The sequence below is a fragment of the Chaetodon auriga genome, chromosome 16 (assembly GCF_051107435.1).
Source record: "Chaetodon auriga isolate fChaAug3 chromosome 16, fChaAug3.hap1, whole genome shotgun sequence".
Taxonomy (NCBI): domain Eukaryota; kingdom Metazoa; phylum Chordata; class Actinopteri; order Chaetodontiformes; family Chaetodontidae; genus Chaetodon; species Chaetodon auriga.
In genome coordinates, this window is record NC_135089.1 from 8,193,077 (window position 1) to 8,210,374 (window position 17,298).

At 41.7% G+C, this 17,298-nt stretch overlaps 3 protein-coding genes across 4 annotated transcripts; 1 reads left to right on the forward strand and 2 right to left on the reverse strand.

Annotated features, from left to right (window-relative positions):
- Window positions 1–1,593: 1,593 nt before the first annotated feature.
- Window positions 1,594–5,265, reverse strand: dsn1 (DSN1 component of MIS12 kinetochore complex). Of its 2 annotated transcripts, none has more exons than XM_076752918.1 (11): window positions 5,220–5,265; window positions 4,945–4,975; window positions 4,571–4,739; window positions 4,332–4,405; window positions 3,992–4,064; window positions 3,780–3,867; window positions 3,618–3,668; window positions 3,378–3,449; window positions 3,121–3,268; window positions 2,471–2,558; window positions 1,594–2,364 (listed from the first exon to the last, which is right to left on the reverse strand). In XM_076752918.1, exons 1-11 carry the CDS (start codon window positions 5,252–5,254, stop codon window positions 2,282–2,284), a joined length of 912 nt encoding a protein of 303 aa, XP_076609033.1. In that variant the 5' UTR covers window positions 5,255–5,265; the 3' UTR covers window positions 1,594–2,281. The 2 variants fall into 2 exon arrangements, with proteins under 2 accessions (XP_076609033.1, XP_076609032.1); XM_076752917.1 differs by having other exon boundaries at window positions 4,571–4,847.
- A 1,578-nt stretch (window positions 5,266–6,843) lies between these two features.
- Window positions 6,844–15,374, reverse strand: atp13a1 (ATPase 13A1). Its single transcript, XM_076753475.1, has 25 exons — window positions 14,878–15,374; window positions 13,819–13,908; window positions 13,285–13,548; window positions 12,961–13,116; window positions 12,753–12,822; window positions 12,552–12,658; window positions 12,287–12,416; window positions 12,108–12,163; window positions 11,849–11,975; window positions 11,568–11,705; window positions 11,317–11,437; window positions 11,019–11,176; window positions 10,689–10,864; window positions 10,500–10,610; window positions 10,260–10,385; window positions 10,065–10,173; window positions 9,682–9,875; window positions 9,230–9,326; window positions 8,959–9,143; window positions 8,598–8,712; window positions 8,306–8,502; window positions 8,018–8,160; window positions 7,776–7,887; window positions 7,544–7,687; window positions 6,844–7,446 (listed from the first exon to the last, which is right to left on the reverse strand). The coding sequence occupies exons 1-25, from the start codon at window positions 15,229–15,231 to the stop codon at window positions 7,336–7,338; spliced, it is 3,591 nt and encodes a 1,196-aa protein (XP_076609590.1). The 5' UTR covers window positions 15,232–15,374; the 3' UTR covers window positions 6,844–7,335.
- A 327-nt stretch (window positions 15,375–15,701) lies between these two features.
- Window positions 15,702–17,050, forward strand: chchd5 (coiled-coil-helix-coiled-coil-helix domain containing 5). The gene is made up of 4 exons (XM_076753169.1): window positions 15,702–15,815; window positions 16,065–16,205; window positions 16,295–16,446; window positions 16,668–17,050. Coding segments are annotated over exons 1-4 (324 nt in total). The 5' UTR covers window positions 15,702–15,813; the 3' UTR covers window positions 16,697–17,050.
- The last annotated feature ends 248 nt before the right edge of the window (window positions 17,051–17,298 follow it).

The following is a 17,298-nucleotide window of genomic DNA, read 5'->3' on the forward strand; positions in this document are numbered from 1 at the left end:
AGTTGTGCCTAAAAGTCAATTGACCGATATCTATCTGTGTGGGCAAATTGTGGCAACTGCAAGAGCAACATTCAATATCAAAGTAAAACAGTCCAACCTAAGAACATCATTCTGTCCTAAACCCGGATGAATGAAACATCCCATCAGTTTTCAGTATGAAAATGTTGACAGCACAGATTGAAAACAAGTGTACTTGTTTTTTGCAAACTGGGCAATTCTGCTGTAGTTTATCACTCAGATCAGAGAGACAGCTTTCCAAGATGAATGGCTGGCTGAATGGATGTGGAGGAGAGTTGCAGCCAGCCTTGCTGTACTGAGAAGAGATGATGGGTGTGCATGAGAGAGTAGGACCAAACTGGCAATGGTTTATGCTGACTCTCCACACATCCATCTACTGCAATCTGTAGCTAATCAATCTAAAGTTAGAGACAACAAGAACAGAGAATACAGTGAGCCTAAACAGTAATTGCTCTTTGCATGTGCATACACAAAGTCACAATTCACGTTTCTTGGTCATTATACCAAGCAGTGGATTTTAACCCTTTATAAAATTAATGCCCACCACAACTTCCAATCTCATAACCATCAGGTTAAGTAGAAAGACAAAACATTCATTTATAACATTAAAAACGACCCTCCTTTTCTTTCTAATAATAGTCTGCAAAAAGGAACCCACAGTGCCTGGTTACACCCAAGGCACCTTTATCCAAATACGTACTGCATCCATATCAAGCACTTAAAGAATAACTTCTAACAAGCCATTAACTGGGGTCATTGAGGTTGTTTAAAGTAACAGTTTACATTTCTTAAGTGAGCACTTGCAGGGATTACCATTTAATCCCAAAGTCAGTGTCCAGGAGAGACCTTCCTTGAAAGTAAAAAGACTGTCAGTGACTTCTTAAACTTCTTTGTTTTTATTGTGAGTGATTCAGTTAAGGATCATTTCTATGAAACTTCTATTCATTTGGATGCTAAAGCTGCCCTCCTCTCACCCCACAAGCATCAAGGCTCATTTTCATCTAAATAAGAATCGATCTCTCCTGCTGTGCACCATCCTCCCTTACTCACAACTCTCACGGTCACAACCCCGCTTGTCTTCTTTGCTTGTCCCTGTGCTCTCTAGTCACTCCCTTGAATACATCAAAAGGAACATTCACCATAGTCCATGTTGGACATCAGAATATCAGAAAACAGAAAGTCATTAACTCTTATTTATTGTTGGAAATGGGGTAAGAGGGCTGTCGTCTTGCTGTAATCGTCAGAGAAACAAATTAAATATGAACATTAATGAATGAATGGGTCCAAGAGATAAGAGTGATAGCTAACAAAGCTTTGACTGACTGGTACAATGTCAAAGCTTCGTTCTGCATCAGTGACCCAGCCAAATGAAGAGATGGGGGTGAGTCAGTGTGGGGGAGGGGCCTCCTCCTGAATGGTCAGGGGACACTGATGAAGTGAAATAGATGCCGCACCAAAAAGCTAGTAAATGTGACTGAGTATTTAAAAAGGACTGTACATACACTAGACTGTAAGGAAACCACAGAGTAGAAGCCTTCCATATTCACTTTTTTTTATCTTTTAATCTTTATTTTTATCTTCAGGATTTAATGACAAATGCAAATGCATTCCTTGTCCCATCACTTTTGCAGATATTTATAACACAGTAGTATTGAAACCGCTTAAAAAAAATGCCACTACATCCCATGATTTCAAATTTAGTCTATTTTATGAAGATGATACAGCTGTTACATTTGAATATTTCAAGACAACAGATCACTTTAGACAGGTTATTAGTTCCCAGAGGTGGGGAATTTATGTCTCAGTGTTAATTTATGAAGAATGACCAATAACATTGTTTGGAAGGACATTGAGATTTTTTTTTTTTTTTTTATATTTTTCTGCTCCTTAATTTCAGCTGGCAGTCAAGTCTTAACAGTTTCAGGTTTTGCAGGTGAGAACGCACCTCATGAAGGCTCAACAGAAAAATCCATTCTGACCATTTAAGACACTTGACATAATTTTGTATAGCCAGCCACTGCCACCTCCTGGTCACACACATGGATTACCTCAACTCGCTCTTACTAGTCCTGCTGCTGTTGGAAAGTTTTGACATAGAAAGCATAAAAATAGAGCTTACTTTGTAATAAGACGAGTCAAGAAAGACCAAGCAGTCATAGAACAGGGAGATTACCAGAAAGTACACATATATGAGCTTATATACAGGTCATAAAGCGCCATGGTCCATAAAATCATTGCTTGTTCTTGGCTCCTGCCAAAACGACTATGTAGTTGCAGAGGACAAAGGTGCTGCCATGAGGTTCTTGATGAGGTCAGGTGAAAGATCCTGGAATCCTGCCTTTGTGGCTGGTAGGAAAAAGTAAGCAGATTAAATGTTAAAGTTCCACATCAATGTTGATTTCACAGAACTACTCCAAACATGTAAAGGATGAAACACAAATAAAATCCTTACCCAATCGGCCACTGGTCTCTTTCACCAATAACTGTGACTGCTCCTTGATGGACAGAAGCTCTCGAACCATCTTACACTGAGTGTCCATCTACACATAAAAAAGGAATAACTGATTACATAACATGATATAGCTGAACAAAAAATGCTTTCAGCACAGATGTCAAGTATTTTTCTACAGGTCAGAGACCTTCATATTTGAGATGTGATCAGACTACTAAAAGCCCTTTTGCACGTGCACGTGCCATTTTCTATAGCAATAAATACTTTGCACATATATGATTAGATATGATTAATTAAGGGTGTATCAATGAAAAATTCAGATAGTTTGCTTTATCAGGGCTGTCTGTGTGTGGTTTGAGGTAAGGTAAGGTAATGAATTCTCCCTGACGAGGTAACACACTCCTTTCTTTCTTGTGGACAGCATTTAATCTGCCCATAAATCAGTGGCATTCGCTTTGTGTTGCATCAATCTCACAGCCAAGTAGTGCTTCCTCCATTTTTTTCCACGCCAATTTTAGTACATTAACATACGCCACTATACAGATGGTGTAAAAGAACATATAGTCCTTAAATAGCTTGCAGATTTCAGCTTTTGCTAAAATAGCCAATAATTTCGACTATTGACATGTTTGTTATAATTTCCAACATACAATCATTGTCATAGTGTGAAGCATGGGCTGTTGTCTGCAGAGGAGAGCATGGTAGTCGGGCTTGCTCTGTATGAAATTGTGCTGAGAGGACTGGGCCACAGATGTAGAGTCCAATGATGCGCCTCTCTCCTGGCCCTGCTCCACTTTCCTTCAACACATAAAAGGACACATTATTGATGCACAATTGAAAAAACCACATTGACTTACTCTAACATAACATTGCTACAGTATTTCTCAGTTACAGTACACATGCTCACCTTTCCAATTCCTCTGCTTTAATCCTGTGTTTGTTCAACAGCGCCTCCCAAGATTCACTTTCAGCCCGGAGCCTAAAACACAACACAGGCTGATTTTTTTTTTTTTTTTTTTTAAAGAACACAGATAGTGTGGCAGATCACACCGTGTGTTTAATTTTTTTTGTTTGTTTTTTTTAAGTCTGAATGTATGGTTTGTATGAATACTGTGTGTGTGCTACAGTGATATTAAGAACAACATGCCTGTTGATGGCTTTCTGGACTTTTTCCATAGCTCTTTGCGCTGCAGGATCACTATAAATGAAAGCAAATAACAGAGTCATAATTCACTATGAAGTGTCACTTGGTTAACAAAACAAAATCAATACATGCAGAGCACTGAATAAATAAAAATGTCTACGATACCCGTCTGCACTGCCAGGGAGCTGATGACCCCGTGGCTCACTGCGTGTGCTTTTGGCCAAACAAACCCATTCTTTCTGTATGTGCTCAACTGCACCAAGGAACACACAAAACACAAATAAATGAATTAATTGTTAACATTTCTATGACAGCCATTCAGTTAAAATAAAGACCTCCATGAAATCTGAACCAAATGAAGCAGTGAAAGCACTAACCTTGTTTTTGAAAAGACTCAAGTGAGGTTTTTGGCACTGTCGGCAGCAAATTTTGGGTTCTTTCTATTGCCAGCTAGAGTCAAAGCAGACGCAGAGACAGAGATCTATTAGCAAATTTAGCTATGACTAATTAAAATCAAGCATATACTCCCCTCTGACCAATGCAACCAAGACCCTTACAGTCTACTCAGAATGGTTAAAGAATTATCCTTGTGAGCACTTCACTAGGACATTATTTTATGTGCAGTAAGTATGTAAAAATAAAACAATAACATCACATTTTCAATTAGGTTTGCAACATTTTTTTTTACTATTATACGTCTGTTCCAACCACACTTACCCTCATTGAAGCCTCCATCAGTTTCTCAAGTCTCTCTTGCTGTGGTAAGGATGCACTAATGCCCCTGCACAAATCTACAGTAAACACATAAATAGGCATGTACATTGCATAATGAACATTTTTTACTGGTGACAAATATCTGTTGGGGTACGTTCTTTGGTTTGTGGGCCGGGAGTGGTGGCCAAGGCACTGCCCATCTGCTCCTGGCTACAGGCATTTAACAAAGCCAGGCATCTCACCTTGATATGGGTTGGGAAGGGCAGGGAGAGAGCGTCGGGTTATGGTGGCTCTCCTCCAGGATTTCCTCCGTGCAGTGGGGCTGACAGTAGGACTCGAAGGTCCCTCCGTGTTTTCTGCCTGCATTTCTTGTTGGCCTGTCTCTGGGCGTTCTTCCCCTGCATCTGGCGTCTGTGTGGTGTTGGGTGAAAAGAAGTCGGTACGGGGAGATTTTTTGGGGGGAGCTGTGCTGGGGCTTGTGGAGGAGCATCTTTTCAATGTCTGTTTCATGGAGTTGGCCTTGTTATAATTTACAGAGAGCAAAGTAGTAGAATAATTTACAGGATTAGCTGTCTGAGTTAGTCAACGTTAGCGATCTTCAATGCATTATTGTTACCTCATTCTGGGCATCAGGAACGACGACACCCCTGAAACCGTAGGAAAAGAGTTAAACGTACAGTGAAATACACTGAATCCAAACATGGTGTTTCGCTGACATGTTACATTAACGCTAACGTTAACTTACTGCAACTGTTAAGTACTGCTGATCGCAACAATAATTTCATTTGGACAAAACCCACGCGGAGATAACAATTTAGTGTTCTTTCTCAATACAACGCAAACTTTTAATGAAAAATCCGTTGTCGCAACGGTTTAAAACAGGATACATACCCATCTTGTGCAGATTCGAAATGCTTTTCCGCCATTTTTTGTTTCAAACTGTGTTCTTCCTAGCGCGCGACCAACAAACCGAACCCCCTTTACTGACCTAAGCACCATGGGAAATGTAGTGCGATTGCGGCAGAAGCTACTGGAATCAAGGTAAAGAATGTCCGTAGTAAGCAGCTGTTAATGAGAAGTTTTACGTGCACTGCAGCAATGCATAGTAAAATTAACCCAGGGAAGCAAAGTGATTAGGAATAAAGTTCAAAAACAATAATGTAATCGAGTACTTCAAGGAATCAAATGCAGGCTGTAATGACAGATGTTCTGTAGAGAGGTAGCCTCGGTGGCTTTGTCCTGAAACCCTCGGGATCAACTTGACCGGTTAGTTCAGAGGGGCAACCCTGACCCTAATCCTCTTTGGATTTCTGATGTCCAGCTGAAGAGTTTTCTGGTGTTTTAGCCTGCTGAGTTCAACACCTGCAGCTTTGTTCTCCGTTAGGGCATTTCTCACACACTTGTTATTTGTTGTAGTTTCAGTCCTTTACAATATAGCATTGTTGCACGAGAGTGTAAGTTCTTATTTCAGTTGTTGTTCTTATTCTTTGCACATCCCCTGATCTCCAACATTGTGGCTCCAGCATGGCCCCTGAGAGGCATCTTAATCTGTACATCAATTACTCCAATTCACTGTGCCCTGCTTGAAATGTATTCATAATCACCATTCAGCAAATTCTTATGGTAACTAAGAGCACCCATGTGGAAACAAGAGAAGAAATTGTGCACAATATCTGCAAACAAAACAAGCACAAGAAAATTATGCAATTAAAATGAAAGGGATAGACATTAAACTGATTGGGTTCAAGTGTTGTTCCCTTTCAAATTACCTTTTGGAAAGAAAAAAAAAAAAGTTAATTCTTCTGGTTGATCCCTGACTACCTCTTTTTATTGATTAAGCTGAAAACAGCAGTCCCAACAGTTGCTGATGAGAGCCTGGAGGCAATTTCTCCAAAAACTACTTTGACAGGCTCATGACTGTGTATTCTCAGCTGTATGTAGATATATTTTTAGTCCATTGATACAATTTGTGGGATTATATCACTGAGAGGAAGCTGGAATTATTTATTTTGGATTTCAAGGCCTCTGAACAGCTCCATAGTTCTTGAATGCTTGATACAGTATTTGATTCACTATGCAATGAATTGATATACTATCTAGATTTTTGGGGGATGGCCAGGTTTAAGCTGCTTTAGTTGGTTCATTATACATGATGTATATGTTGTATATCAAAGGTTTTTGGAGGTTCATATTAAAGATAAATAGCAAACAGTTTGGTAGTTATTTAGTTAGTAAGTAAACAAAGTCCACAAGCTTCCAGTCTTTTCTTCAATCAACTGATGCTTAATGAGATGGCATGTTGGATTTGGCCAGTGTCATGTCTCCCATGAGATAAAAGGTTTCATTAGATACATGTCTGTCTTTGTACAGTTTGACCTACATTCTCATACCCTGATCATTCTTTACTTACCTATTTCTGGGAACAGGATACTTCATGACCAGCTGGACATGCTCATCCTTTCCATGTGCAGACACCAGTACTTGTACTTGACAAAACACTTGACAGACTTCATAGTTTGTATCTGTAAGTCTTTATAAGTCTGTTAGAGATGTTTTTCACTTTTTACAAAATCAAGGAGAGGGATCAAAAAAATCAAAAACACTTTTGCAATTCTCTTGGAGAATGGCCCTTTTGTGTGCCTGTATGTTTCACTCTGGCTGGCACACAGTCTCGCACTCCACTCAATACTGCTGTCTTCATGGCCTTGTGTAGCAGCGGGGAGGGACAGATGAAGAAAAAGAGAGAGAGATGTAGAAAAAAAAGTCAAGAGTTATGAAGAAAGAAAGAGAAATGAAACAAAGTTGTGGAAAATACGGAAACACAGATGGTTAAGGAGGGGCAGAGCAGGACGAAGGAAGGGATGCACGGAGTGTACAGTACTGCACGCCATGACTGTCTCAGCTGTCTTGTGTATGTCACAACAGCTTTAATTCTCTTCCTTCTCCAAAGTCTTCTCTCCCTTTACAGTTTGGTTGGTAAGGGCAGCGGTCACTGTTGGCACTGAGTTCAAGAAGGCAGCCTGAGAGTTCCTTTGCCCAGCAGGAACTGCAGGACACGGTCCACCAGCAGAGCAACAACAAAGTCCACCACCAAAACTTGGGCAATGATTAATTTGAACTGCAAGGAAATAAACAGGAAGCAGGTCACCCGGTGACATTCATCATTATTACAAGGCTATTACATAACAATACATGGTAAAATAATATAAGCTTACCTCAGTTGGAATATCTACAAGAGCAAACTGTTCGTTGAATTCTGGTGATGAACCAGTGAGAAGTCCTACAATCGCTAAACCTGACAGAGCAATACTCCATAGTAGTGGTCGATTCTCGCTGAGAGACTCCATGAAGGGGTGACCCTATTGGACACAACAAGCAATGCTGTGAGTCTATTATACTACAAAGAATACAGAAATAACACATACTAATGGTATTAAGAATAAGTACCTTGTAGTTAATGGCAAAGGTGGCCATCTGCATGGCCATGGACATTATATACACAGTGCTGTTAATTAGACTGGGTTCAAACTCTTTATATAGATCTACAAACTGCCCCTCCCTGCAAAAGAGAAAGGACAAGTGAAATGTTATTATAATGTATTAATGTAATGCTATTAATGTAATAATTAATTTGTAGCAGAAGTGCCGTGTACTCTCGTCGTCTCTCTTTCTGTCTTGCTATGATTTACCTCGCCGGACTTCTGGTTTGTGCCTCTTTGTAAAGATACACCAGGCTACAGAAGTGGACAGCAAACTGCAGCAGCACAGTCAAGACCGTATAAAGATTGAAGATGTTTGGTAAGGGCCGCTCTTGAGACAACGTTTTCAGTGGCTGTGTAAATAGGAGGGGGAAAAAGGTTGTTAATTTTCAAAAACAGAAACATGGTGGAAAAAAAACATTCAATACATATTACCTTGTTAGGAGAACAATCAATCTGAAACATGTTGAGCTTGTATTTTCTAACACAAATTTTCACCTTTGACCTAGAGATGAAGAGGAAGCATCCGGCCAAGAGAAGGCCCTGCAGGGTTGCCTGGAAATCGCTGAATTTGACCCCCTCGAGGTAGAGTACAGACTGGCTGTAGGCCAGCACCAGGGCGTTGAGAGCGAGGATCTTGAACATTTGGAGTGTTGTCACCAGAGTGCAACGGCCTTGCTTTATTACATGGCAGACTGGGGAAAGCAACAAGTTTTAGAGGAGACAACCACTTTATGTCCAGATCTGACAACTGTGTCAATAGTGGAAATTATAAACAAGTGTTACTCACTGCACTGTATGGAGGACAGTTTGGAGGTGAAAGGAGCAGCAATGGAGGCATCCCCCAGTTTCACTACTTGTACCTGATCCTCTTCAAGTTCCCGTAAGACTTGACTGATCCTCTCCTGTTACAGAATAGAGCCTGATGTTTATACCAGTGCACTTAAACTCTGTTCTTTCAAAGATTGGCACTTTTCCTCTTTCTTGAGCTATAAATAGATGGCTTTGTTAACACTGGTAACTGGGGAGAAAGTTAAAATGCTGCATTTAGTGGTTTTGTGAAAATAAGTGAGCTGCAGTTGCTGCACAAAAAGAGAAAAGAATAAAAATTTTAAACTATTCCTTTAAGAATCAGAAGGGAAGACACACACCTTTTGTGCTGCAAGCTGCTCCTCTCTCTGAGCCATCACCCTCTGCCTGGCTGCTCTGGAACTCAGTTTGCCTCCTGAACTGACAGGCGGTAAGGGTCTGGATTCTGTTACGGCTGCCTCCTTTTCTCTCCCCCGTTTCTTTTTTTCAGGCATGCGCTCGGGGGCGTTGGCTAACAGAGCAACACCTGAGGAAAAGCTATCATCAGTACAAAGTGTTGGGGGTCACACATACAGATGCATGCTTTCAGTCTTAATGGCTGATAATTCATACCTATGTGGGCATGTTTGAGAGCTCCAACATCATTTGTGCCATCACCACACATCAGTGTCACATAACCCAGCCCCTTTAGACTTGTGATGACAAATTCCTGAAACAGAACAGAAAGTCATTTTCATAGCTCGTACCTTCCAAAACACCTTTTAAGTTCAACTTTAAATATTTCTACCAGTCAGACAAAATGAGTTGGGTCCCTAGTTAAAATGCATTACATGCTGCTGTGTAGAATCCTGAGACCACTATGTGTCTAAACTCTGCTTCGTCTGCGATAGATCTCACTGTCTTAATTAAACAAAGAAGCATTTGCTCTTTGACAAAAACCACTACATCGGACACTGATATTCTTGATGTTCTGCTATCTAAAGCCGCGTGCTTTAGATCGTGCGTTTCATTAAAGAGTACAAAGCTGATAACTTTCAAGTGCCATTTGCTGATTTGGCATGTACCTTCTGTTTTGGACTGACACGGGCAAACACTTGTATGTGAGGCAAGAGTGTGTGGAGTAGCCGGGGGTCACAGCTCAGTCTGGCCAGGCCCTCCCCTGTTACACACAAGTCAAACTGACGCACGAATGAGGAAACGGAAGGAGGGGGCAATGGTACACGCACACTGCCATCAATGGACTCCCAATGCCATTCACCTGTAAAACAATATGACATCAGGTACACAATTCTGAACTTTGTTTATTTTCTTGGTCAGAACACCTACTGCAAATGGATTGCTACATTAATTGTTATGTCCTTTAGCTACTACCTTTATTACTGGCATTAGTCTCCACTGGCTTGTTTGAGTAATACATGGAATTCAATAAAGTGATCGCTTATCTTACTCTGACTGGGGTTTGGCTGCAATACAAGTGTGTGGTCTTTCTGGATGAAGTGGAGCTCTCTTGCTACATGGCACGCTGTAAGAGGGTTATCGCCTGTGATCATCACCACCTGAAAACAGAGGGAGAGGAATAATCCATCTTAAAACCATGCCATTTCAGTACCTGTGCACAATTGTGTGTTGTCAGCTTATTTACATGATGAGATGCTTCTTGGATCTCTCTGATGACAGCCTTGCTGTCACTCTTGAGGGGGCAGGACACAACCATGAACCCGGCAAAATGCAAGTTACACTCCAGAGCATCGCGACTCATCTCCCGGACCTGTGTGACTCACAAATATACAGCTCAGTCTCTAAAAAAATATACTTCTCCTGACAAGACTACTCAGACATATCAGACAATCTCTAATGGTTCAGAGAAAAATTAAATAACAACCTGCTGGTGACTGAGGTGTCCCATTTCTTTGTAACCCAAGGCCAGCACTCTAGCTCCTTCGCGGGACATTTCCTTGTGGACTTCATCATAACTTGCCGGACATTCTGAAAACTATAATCACAGCCACATTAGTATGCATGATTAGGCTAGAACATGTCTGTATTGAGGATGGATGGTGTCCATATGTACCATTCCTCTGAGTGTCTCTGGAGCTCCCTTGACCGTGGAGATGTAGCAGAGTTCAGTGGAGCCCAGTTTCTCATAGGAAGCCAGGACGGACATCCTCTTCAGAGCGCTGGCAAAGTGGAAACGCTGGTGGATCTTAAGTCCCTGAGTTTTAATGCCTCGTGGGAAAACCTTTTCATCTGGTCAAAGAGTCAAAAGTCAGTGAGGCACACACATAAGCACTGTACCATTGAGAGCAAAGGTAGCCCCACACAAGCATTAGCATACACATACTCTCGCACACACCCGCAAGTACCCTACACTGTACATTCAGTGGAGGCCACTTTGCTGTACCTTTAGTGAGGGTCCAGTCAGCAGCGGTCAGCATGGCCTTCTCCAGTGGATCTCCGACCAGCTGTCCATCATCCAAAGTGACCAGTGAGTGACATGTGGCCACCACCCGATGTGTCTCAACTGGAATCTCAGATACAGGCATCACCTCCTTTCCATCTCTGTTATAAAATATTCAAAGCATCAGTAACTATGATGTAAACATTAACTAACCTAAACCATAACACAGTATGCTTTGTGTTTGTGCTTTGCAAATTATGCTGTTTAAAGTAAAACACTAGGAATGGTGGGCAGGGTTCACCTGAGGCCTGCTACTCCACGCACTACCAGACTGTCACTGGTCAGTGTTCCCGTTTTGTCAAAACAGCAAACTTCCACTTTCCCTGCAAATGGTATCCTGAAGGGCTCTGTACAGAATACATCTAGACAGGGAAAGAAAAAGAAGACTCAAATGAACTACTGCTGTACAAGCTTTGCATTAAAATGCTGCTTTGTCCAAATCACTAAACTACATTCGACACACATGCAGGACGGGAGCACACATAGACATACAAAGTTTAGCCAGGGCGATAAGAGACGTGTTGACTGCCAGAGAAAGCTCTATGGGGAGTTCTGGTGGAACCACCGAGGTGAGGATTAGCGTGCACTCCAGAAACAGCTTATAGCGGTTCCTGCTGGCATCCTTGGTCCCTGAGGGGGTAATACAAAGCACAAGATAGCATTTAGATATCTCATATGACTTCTTCTCCAGCTATTAACTATCACTTTAACTATGTTAATGTCTGTGTTAATATAAGAATTTCATCTTAATGAACTGATTCTGTGCACCTCACCTTCGACCCACACATAAAGAGCTGCAGCAATGGCAAACACAAGGAGGAAGAGGATGAAGATGAAAGTCTCCAGGTTGTTTGCCGTCACTCTTTTCACACCAAAGAGGATGGTCCTTAACAGTTTACCCTGCAGTCAAGTTTGTACACACAATCAGTATAATTTTCAGTTAACCTGAAACGTGTTACACTGTCATGCTCTCAAAACAAGAATTAAAATGCATGACAAGTAAAAAGGGAGTATACTAAGCAACTTCCGCACCTGAGAGGTGTAGAATCCTGTTCTCAGTACATAGGCCACACAGCCGTTATCTACAGCTGCACATAAAAAAGAAGATTAATGAGACTGCTAATTTCTTTGATGATAAAGACAGATTCACAAATTCACTGATTCAACAGCCAGTATATGCTGTTGGTGACAAGTGTGGAATTAGCACTTACGTTTGAGTCCAGCACTGGCCTTTAAAGGGGGGCTATGTTGGACCACTTTTGTTCCTCCAGAGATGACATGGAGTCGAGAGTCTGTCTGAAGGTCCAGGATTCGCTCTGGGTCCAAGTCCTCCACTGGCTCCTGCTCACCCCATATTGTCAGCAGTAAATACAACACCCCCGAGTAATCCCATGCCATTTAGAATAATTGAGGTTTACACTCCAAAGCCCTCAGCTCTGTATAGTGTTATCACATATATTTCAGTTTGTCTCTAACCTTCATCTGGGGCACAGATTCTCCGGTCAGCATGGCCTCATCCACAATGCAACGGCCCCTGAGTAGCAGCACATCACACGGTACCAAGTTGTCCTGGGGAGAACGTCCTGTGAAGCAGAAAATAAACATTTTCAACACACTCAACAAAGTCAGAATGATGTTTGTGGTGAGAAGCCATGAAGATGTTGACAGGATATTTACCTATTGAGACGATGTCACCAGGGACAAGCTCATCACTCGAAATAGGTCTCCACTTTCTATTGCGATACACCTGATGTAAGAGATATACATTTGAGATGCTTTAAGTATATGGGAAATACACTGTAGATAATGAATTTTGAGACGTATTGTGATGTATGATATAATTTTAAAATTGAATATACTTAATTTTTAAATTAATCAAGCCTACCTGGATCATGTAGGGCTTGTTTCCCATACGGCGGATCTCAGACATATTCCTCATTTGCTGTTGGACTAGGGAGGCCTCGAAGGCCACCAGCATGAACAGTGTGAAAACACTGTAGTACCAGTATTCGTCCAGACACCACAGCCCCACACAGAACACCTGACAGATGGCAGACAGTAGATAACTTCACATGGATACAGAGAGGTGGTATTAAAAGGTCAACAACATCACATTTAAAGCACTTCAACAAAAGTTAAGAATTCGAAAGTACATTTTTACAATAAAACCAGTCAAAGTACAAAGAAATATTCTCTCTCACACACACACCTGGAAAACAAAAAAAGGAGCTGTGGCCCTCTCTTTGAAGAGCTCCAGGAAGTCCGGCACCACCATCTCAGCACGATTCGTGCCGTAGTGCTTTTCTGCAGCTCTGAGTTCAGCTTCCTCTTGGTAGCCACGCCAGGACTGAAAGTAGCCCAGTGGGTGGCTTATGGGAAATGCTATCGGAAGGAAACGTTTCTTCTCTTTGTGGTCAAATACGTAGCGGATCTTTTGAAACTCAAAAGACAGAATCCCTTCCCCATTCTCATCCTGTTGGTCAAAACACGAGATAGAAATTTAAATTGAATTGGTATTGTGTTATTAGACATGTCCAATCACAAATGTGAATAGAAAATAATCACATTTTTACAGTTTGCCTGCATCAAAGCCACACCAATTGAATCACTAGACAGGAGTGACCTGGCAAGATCAAATGACGTGTGTCAAATCCTGAACTTTGCAGACAGAGAATGTGAGACTTGGCGCATGTTTCCAATTAAGACAATCTGGAGCACCCTGAGAGTTAATATGCCAACTGACCTGGTCCCTCTGTAGTGCCACAAGCTCAGCAAAACCATTGTTGGGGGTGGGTATAACCTTTGCCAGCATAGCCTTGTTTGGGTCTGGTTCCTGTGTGTACAAAAGAACGAGAGACAAAGTCACACACTGTGGCAAGTCACTTATATATTTGCTATAGCTGTGTCCTCTGGAGGTTTGTCCCTCTTAAATGAGACATGCCCTATCAATGTGAAGTTCAGGCACAACATTAGAATATCTTTTTACATTTAATTACAATAAATATTATTGTACCTAATTACATTGTTGATACAAATCTGTTATGTTTTTGGAGAATCTAGACTCTCTTATACAGCTCTCTTAAAAAACACAGAAATGCTGAGCAACATGTCAATTATCAGTTATCATCGATCACTGCAACAATATTGTGGTATTATATCTAATAGTGTCATGAAACACAATGTCACTACGAGAAATGTTTCTTCTGAAATGACTTTGTGGCAGACATTGAACAGGCAATCTTCCATCCCTAAACAAACAGCCACAGAGAAAGTATCTATCAGCAATTTGTCATTAGGTTTGCTTAACTATATATATATTTGTGTGTGTGTGTGTGTGTGTGTGTGTGCATACATATATAATTTAAAAATATGTATATTTTTTTTCTTGATTGAAGGACGTGTAATGTAAAAGAAAGTCAGGAGAGAATGTATTGTAAATAAAATAATCACTGCCATGTTGTTAAAAATTCCAGAGAATTTGTCAAACTTTAACATGAAGATAAAAACGTGGCAATGAGGACTGAAAGTGTCCCTTTATCAGAGAAATGTCACAGCATGCTGATTAAGTTTAGTAGTGACAGTTTGATCATTGGTGTGTTGCAGTGGCTACAGAGGTCATCCATGGAACCATTAATCAGGGTTCAAGCCCTACACCTGCCCTGCTATAGTGCCCCTGAGCAAGACATTGATTCCGTACCTGCTCCTGGGTTCAGATTAACCCACGTACAAGGCATGGCAGAAAACAGTGGGTTTCCTCGGGATGTTAATGGGCTATCGTAGTATTATTGTTACTCATGTTTACCTTGGAACAAGTGAGCCAACAGTGCGCGTGCACGGACCAATAACCGGAGAGCGCTGTGAGGACGTGCGCGATCCCGATAGCGGCTAACGCCAGGAGGCCTGCCTCCGGATACTCGGAGGCACCATACACTCCTAACCACACGTAGAGCCAGCCTGGGTAGAGAACAGCCAGAAACGGGAGGACAGTGCCGTGTAGTAGCCGGGGCCTTCGCCTGTACAACGTCACCGAGCTCACCAGCTCGTCGCCGGTGCCACTGTCATGCTGGTTGTGGTTCACAGAGGGGGCCATTTGCAGCTCACCCGGTTCCCGTATCCCGTCTGCAGCCATACTCCCTTTTTTCTCGGCGTCGTTCATTATACTGTACTCACTCCTCAGGCCCCCTCTATCATCCACCACCCCGTCGTGCTGCAGCCGGTAAAAAATACGATTCTATCCAAAGAGCGGTGCTCAGTCCAGCCTTCAGAGCCCGTTTACTGAATCGCTCGTACTCTGACTGTGACTTCCGCATACGTAAACACGTAAAGACACGTAATGTTTTCAGGGCACAGCGCGATTGAACTGAATAAATGAAACATTTATTGTTTTCCACACGGTCAATTTATGCTTGTTAGTTTAACTTCACGTAGCATGTGAATAAACATGTTTCTTGGACAAAATACTGATTTTATTTGTTTCATCTTTCAATTAACGCGATTAAGCAGCTACCCCTTTAATAAATCTACGTCATTATAGAGGAGGAGCCAGACTGTGAGAGTGGCACAAATTTGAACCAATAATACAAAAGACCAATTCGAAACTTTGTATTTCCATCCTATCAGATAGTAATAGGTGTGTGCGGTATAGTTACCGGACAGACATGGTTCCACATGTAGAAATACTGCTGCTATAACCTTGATTGTTCAGCGTCTTCGTGACAGACAAGCCTAAAAGAGCAACATGTAAGACATTCAAATATTGCTCATATCAACATTACATTTACTGTATTCTCTAGTCTAGATAGGGAAGTAGGGACAGACTGTTAACACACATTTTCTACTTCTACTGTGAATCAAGCTATAACCATCTTCTTCATTCTGTTTACTGTATTGCTTGTGCTTTTTATAGCAAGTTTATCAGCTTCTTGATCGGTGGCTTATTGAACTTGTCCGTAATCACTGACTGATCTATATAATTTTGCAACTACTCAGGCAGGCTGCTATGGATATCACGGCAAAATATTGCCGAAAAGAAATGGAGGCATATGGGTCATGTGTGGCTTCCAACCCATCAACATGGCAGCAAACGTGTCATGAGCTGAAGATGAAGGTTGCACAGTGCACATCATCACAGTAAGGCAACGTACTCGTACAGTCACTCCCACTTGACTCCCGCATTTTCAAAGCACATTTGTGTCTAACCCCTAAATTTCTTATGATAGCCCAGTGATCCAGAAGATCAGACAGGGCTGTTCCAAGGAGTTTGTTGAGTTTGAGCGGTGCCTGAGAGAACAGCAGGACAATCCTACCTCCTGCTCAGCACATGTGGCTCGATTTCTGGGCTGTGCAGAGACCGTGGACATCAGTGGAGTTGGTAAGTCCTTGATGCAACTGGCCATACACCATTCAAGGTCAAATATGAGCAGAACTGATTAAAACATAAGAGCCAGGGACACACAGATTATTGTCTCTTGAAGAAGCAGGGATATGTGTTTTTTATTTTTAGCAACCTGAATGGTTTATGCATGGCGGTTATTATTATTATATCTGACTTTAATAGGAAACATTACCAATACATGCCCTTTCTTTTCCCAGCTACAAATCCAGTACCTCAGCCATCGTAGCATTCAGACATCTTCCATCAACTTCAGATTACTCCAGTCTCCACAACAGCACAGATGGGCTGGTTTCACATGTTACTGTATGTACAGTGACTGTCAGGATATTTGTTTTCCTCTGTGTGACTTACTGTGACTATTTGTCTGTCTTCAGCAAAGATATAGGAGATGAATTCAGCAGCACTGTTGAGTTCAGACATGTTGTGTAGAATATGTAATTACTGCATTCTTTTCCCCTAATGTAAATGTTGTGTTCATGTGAAAATAGCATTTATAATTGCCTGTATGCAAAGAACTCTGGTTTTCATTGATTTTTATGGAACCACCTCATTAAAATTGACATCAAACTTGTATTACTCAGCGGGGTCATCCTGTTGTTTTCTGTTCCTTATGTCTGTCTCTCCCGCCCTCGCCCTGTCCAGGTCTGAGTCAGAGTCAAATATTAAACTGGAATGTGTCGCTCCCACACAAACTCTCCTGATCACTCAGTGACTGAGAAATAGGGAGCCTGGGAAGAAAGGAAGGAGAAGGAGGAGGCTGTCCACTTCTAATCAGCAGGACTACTGAGAGAGACAGAGGGAGGATGTTGAGTTATGAGCCCTGTGACC

Bases quoted from the DNA above. Each gene is read 5' to 3' on its own strand.
- dsn1 (XM_076752917.1), bottom strand. From the start codon at position 5,254: ATGGCGGAAAAGCATTTCGAATCTGCACAAGATGG. The intron at 4,065-4,331 runs GTAAGTGTGGTT...CTTTGACTCTAG, and splicing joins TGATGGAGGCTTCAATGAGG to CTGGCAATAGAAAGAACCCA. The intron at 3,269-3,377 runs GTGAGCATGTGT...TATGTGTTGAAG, and splicing joins AAAGCAGAGGAATTGGAAAG to GAAAGTGGAGCAGGGCCAGG.
- atp13a1 (XM_076753475.1), bottom strand. From the start codon at position 15,231: ATGAACGACGCCGAGAAAAAAGGGAGTATGGCTGCAGACGGGATACGG. The intron at 8,503-8,597 runs GTGAGTAACACT...TGCTTTCCCCAG, and splicing joins ACTGTCCTCCATACAGTGCA to TCTGCCATGTAATAAAGCAA. The intron at 7,688-7,775 runs GTACTTATTCTT...TGTGTCCAATAG, and splicing joins CCTTTGCCATTAACTACAAG to GGTCACCCCTTCATGGAGTC.
- chchd5 (XM_076753169.1), top strand. The intron at 16,206-16,294 runs GTAAGGCAACGT...TTCTTATGATAG, and splicing joins GCACAGTGCACATCATCACA to CCCAGTGATCCAGAAGATCA. The intron at 16,447-16,667 runs GTAAGTCCTTGA...TTCTTTTCCCAG, and splicing joins CGTGGACATCAGTGGAGTTG to CTACAAATCCAGTACCTCAG.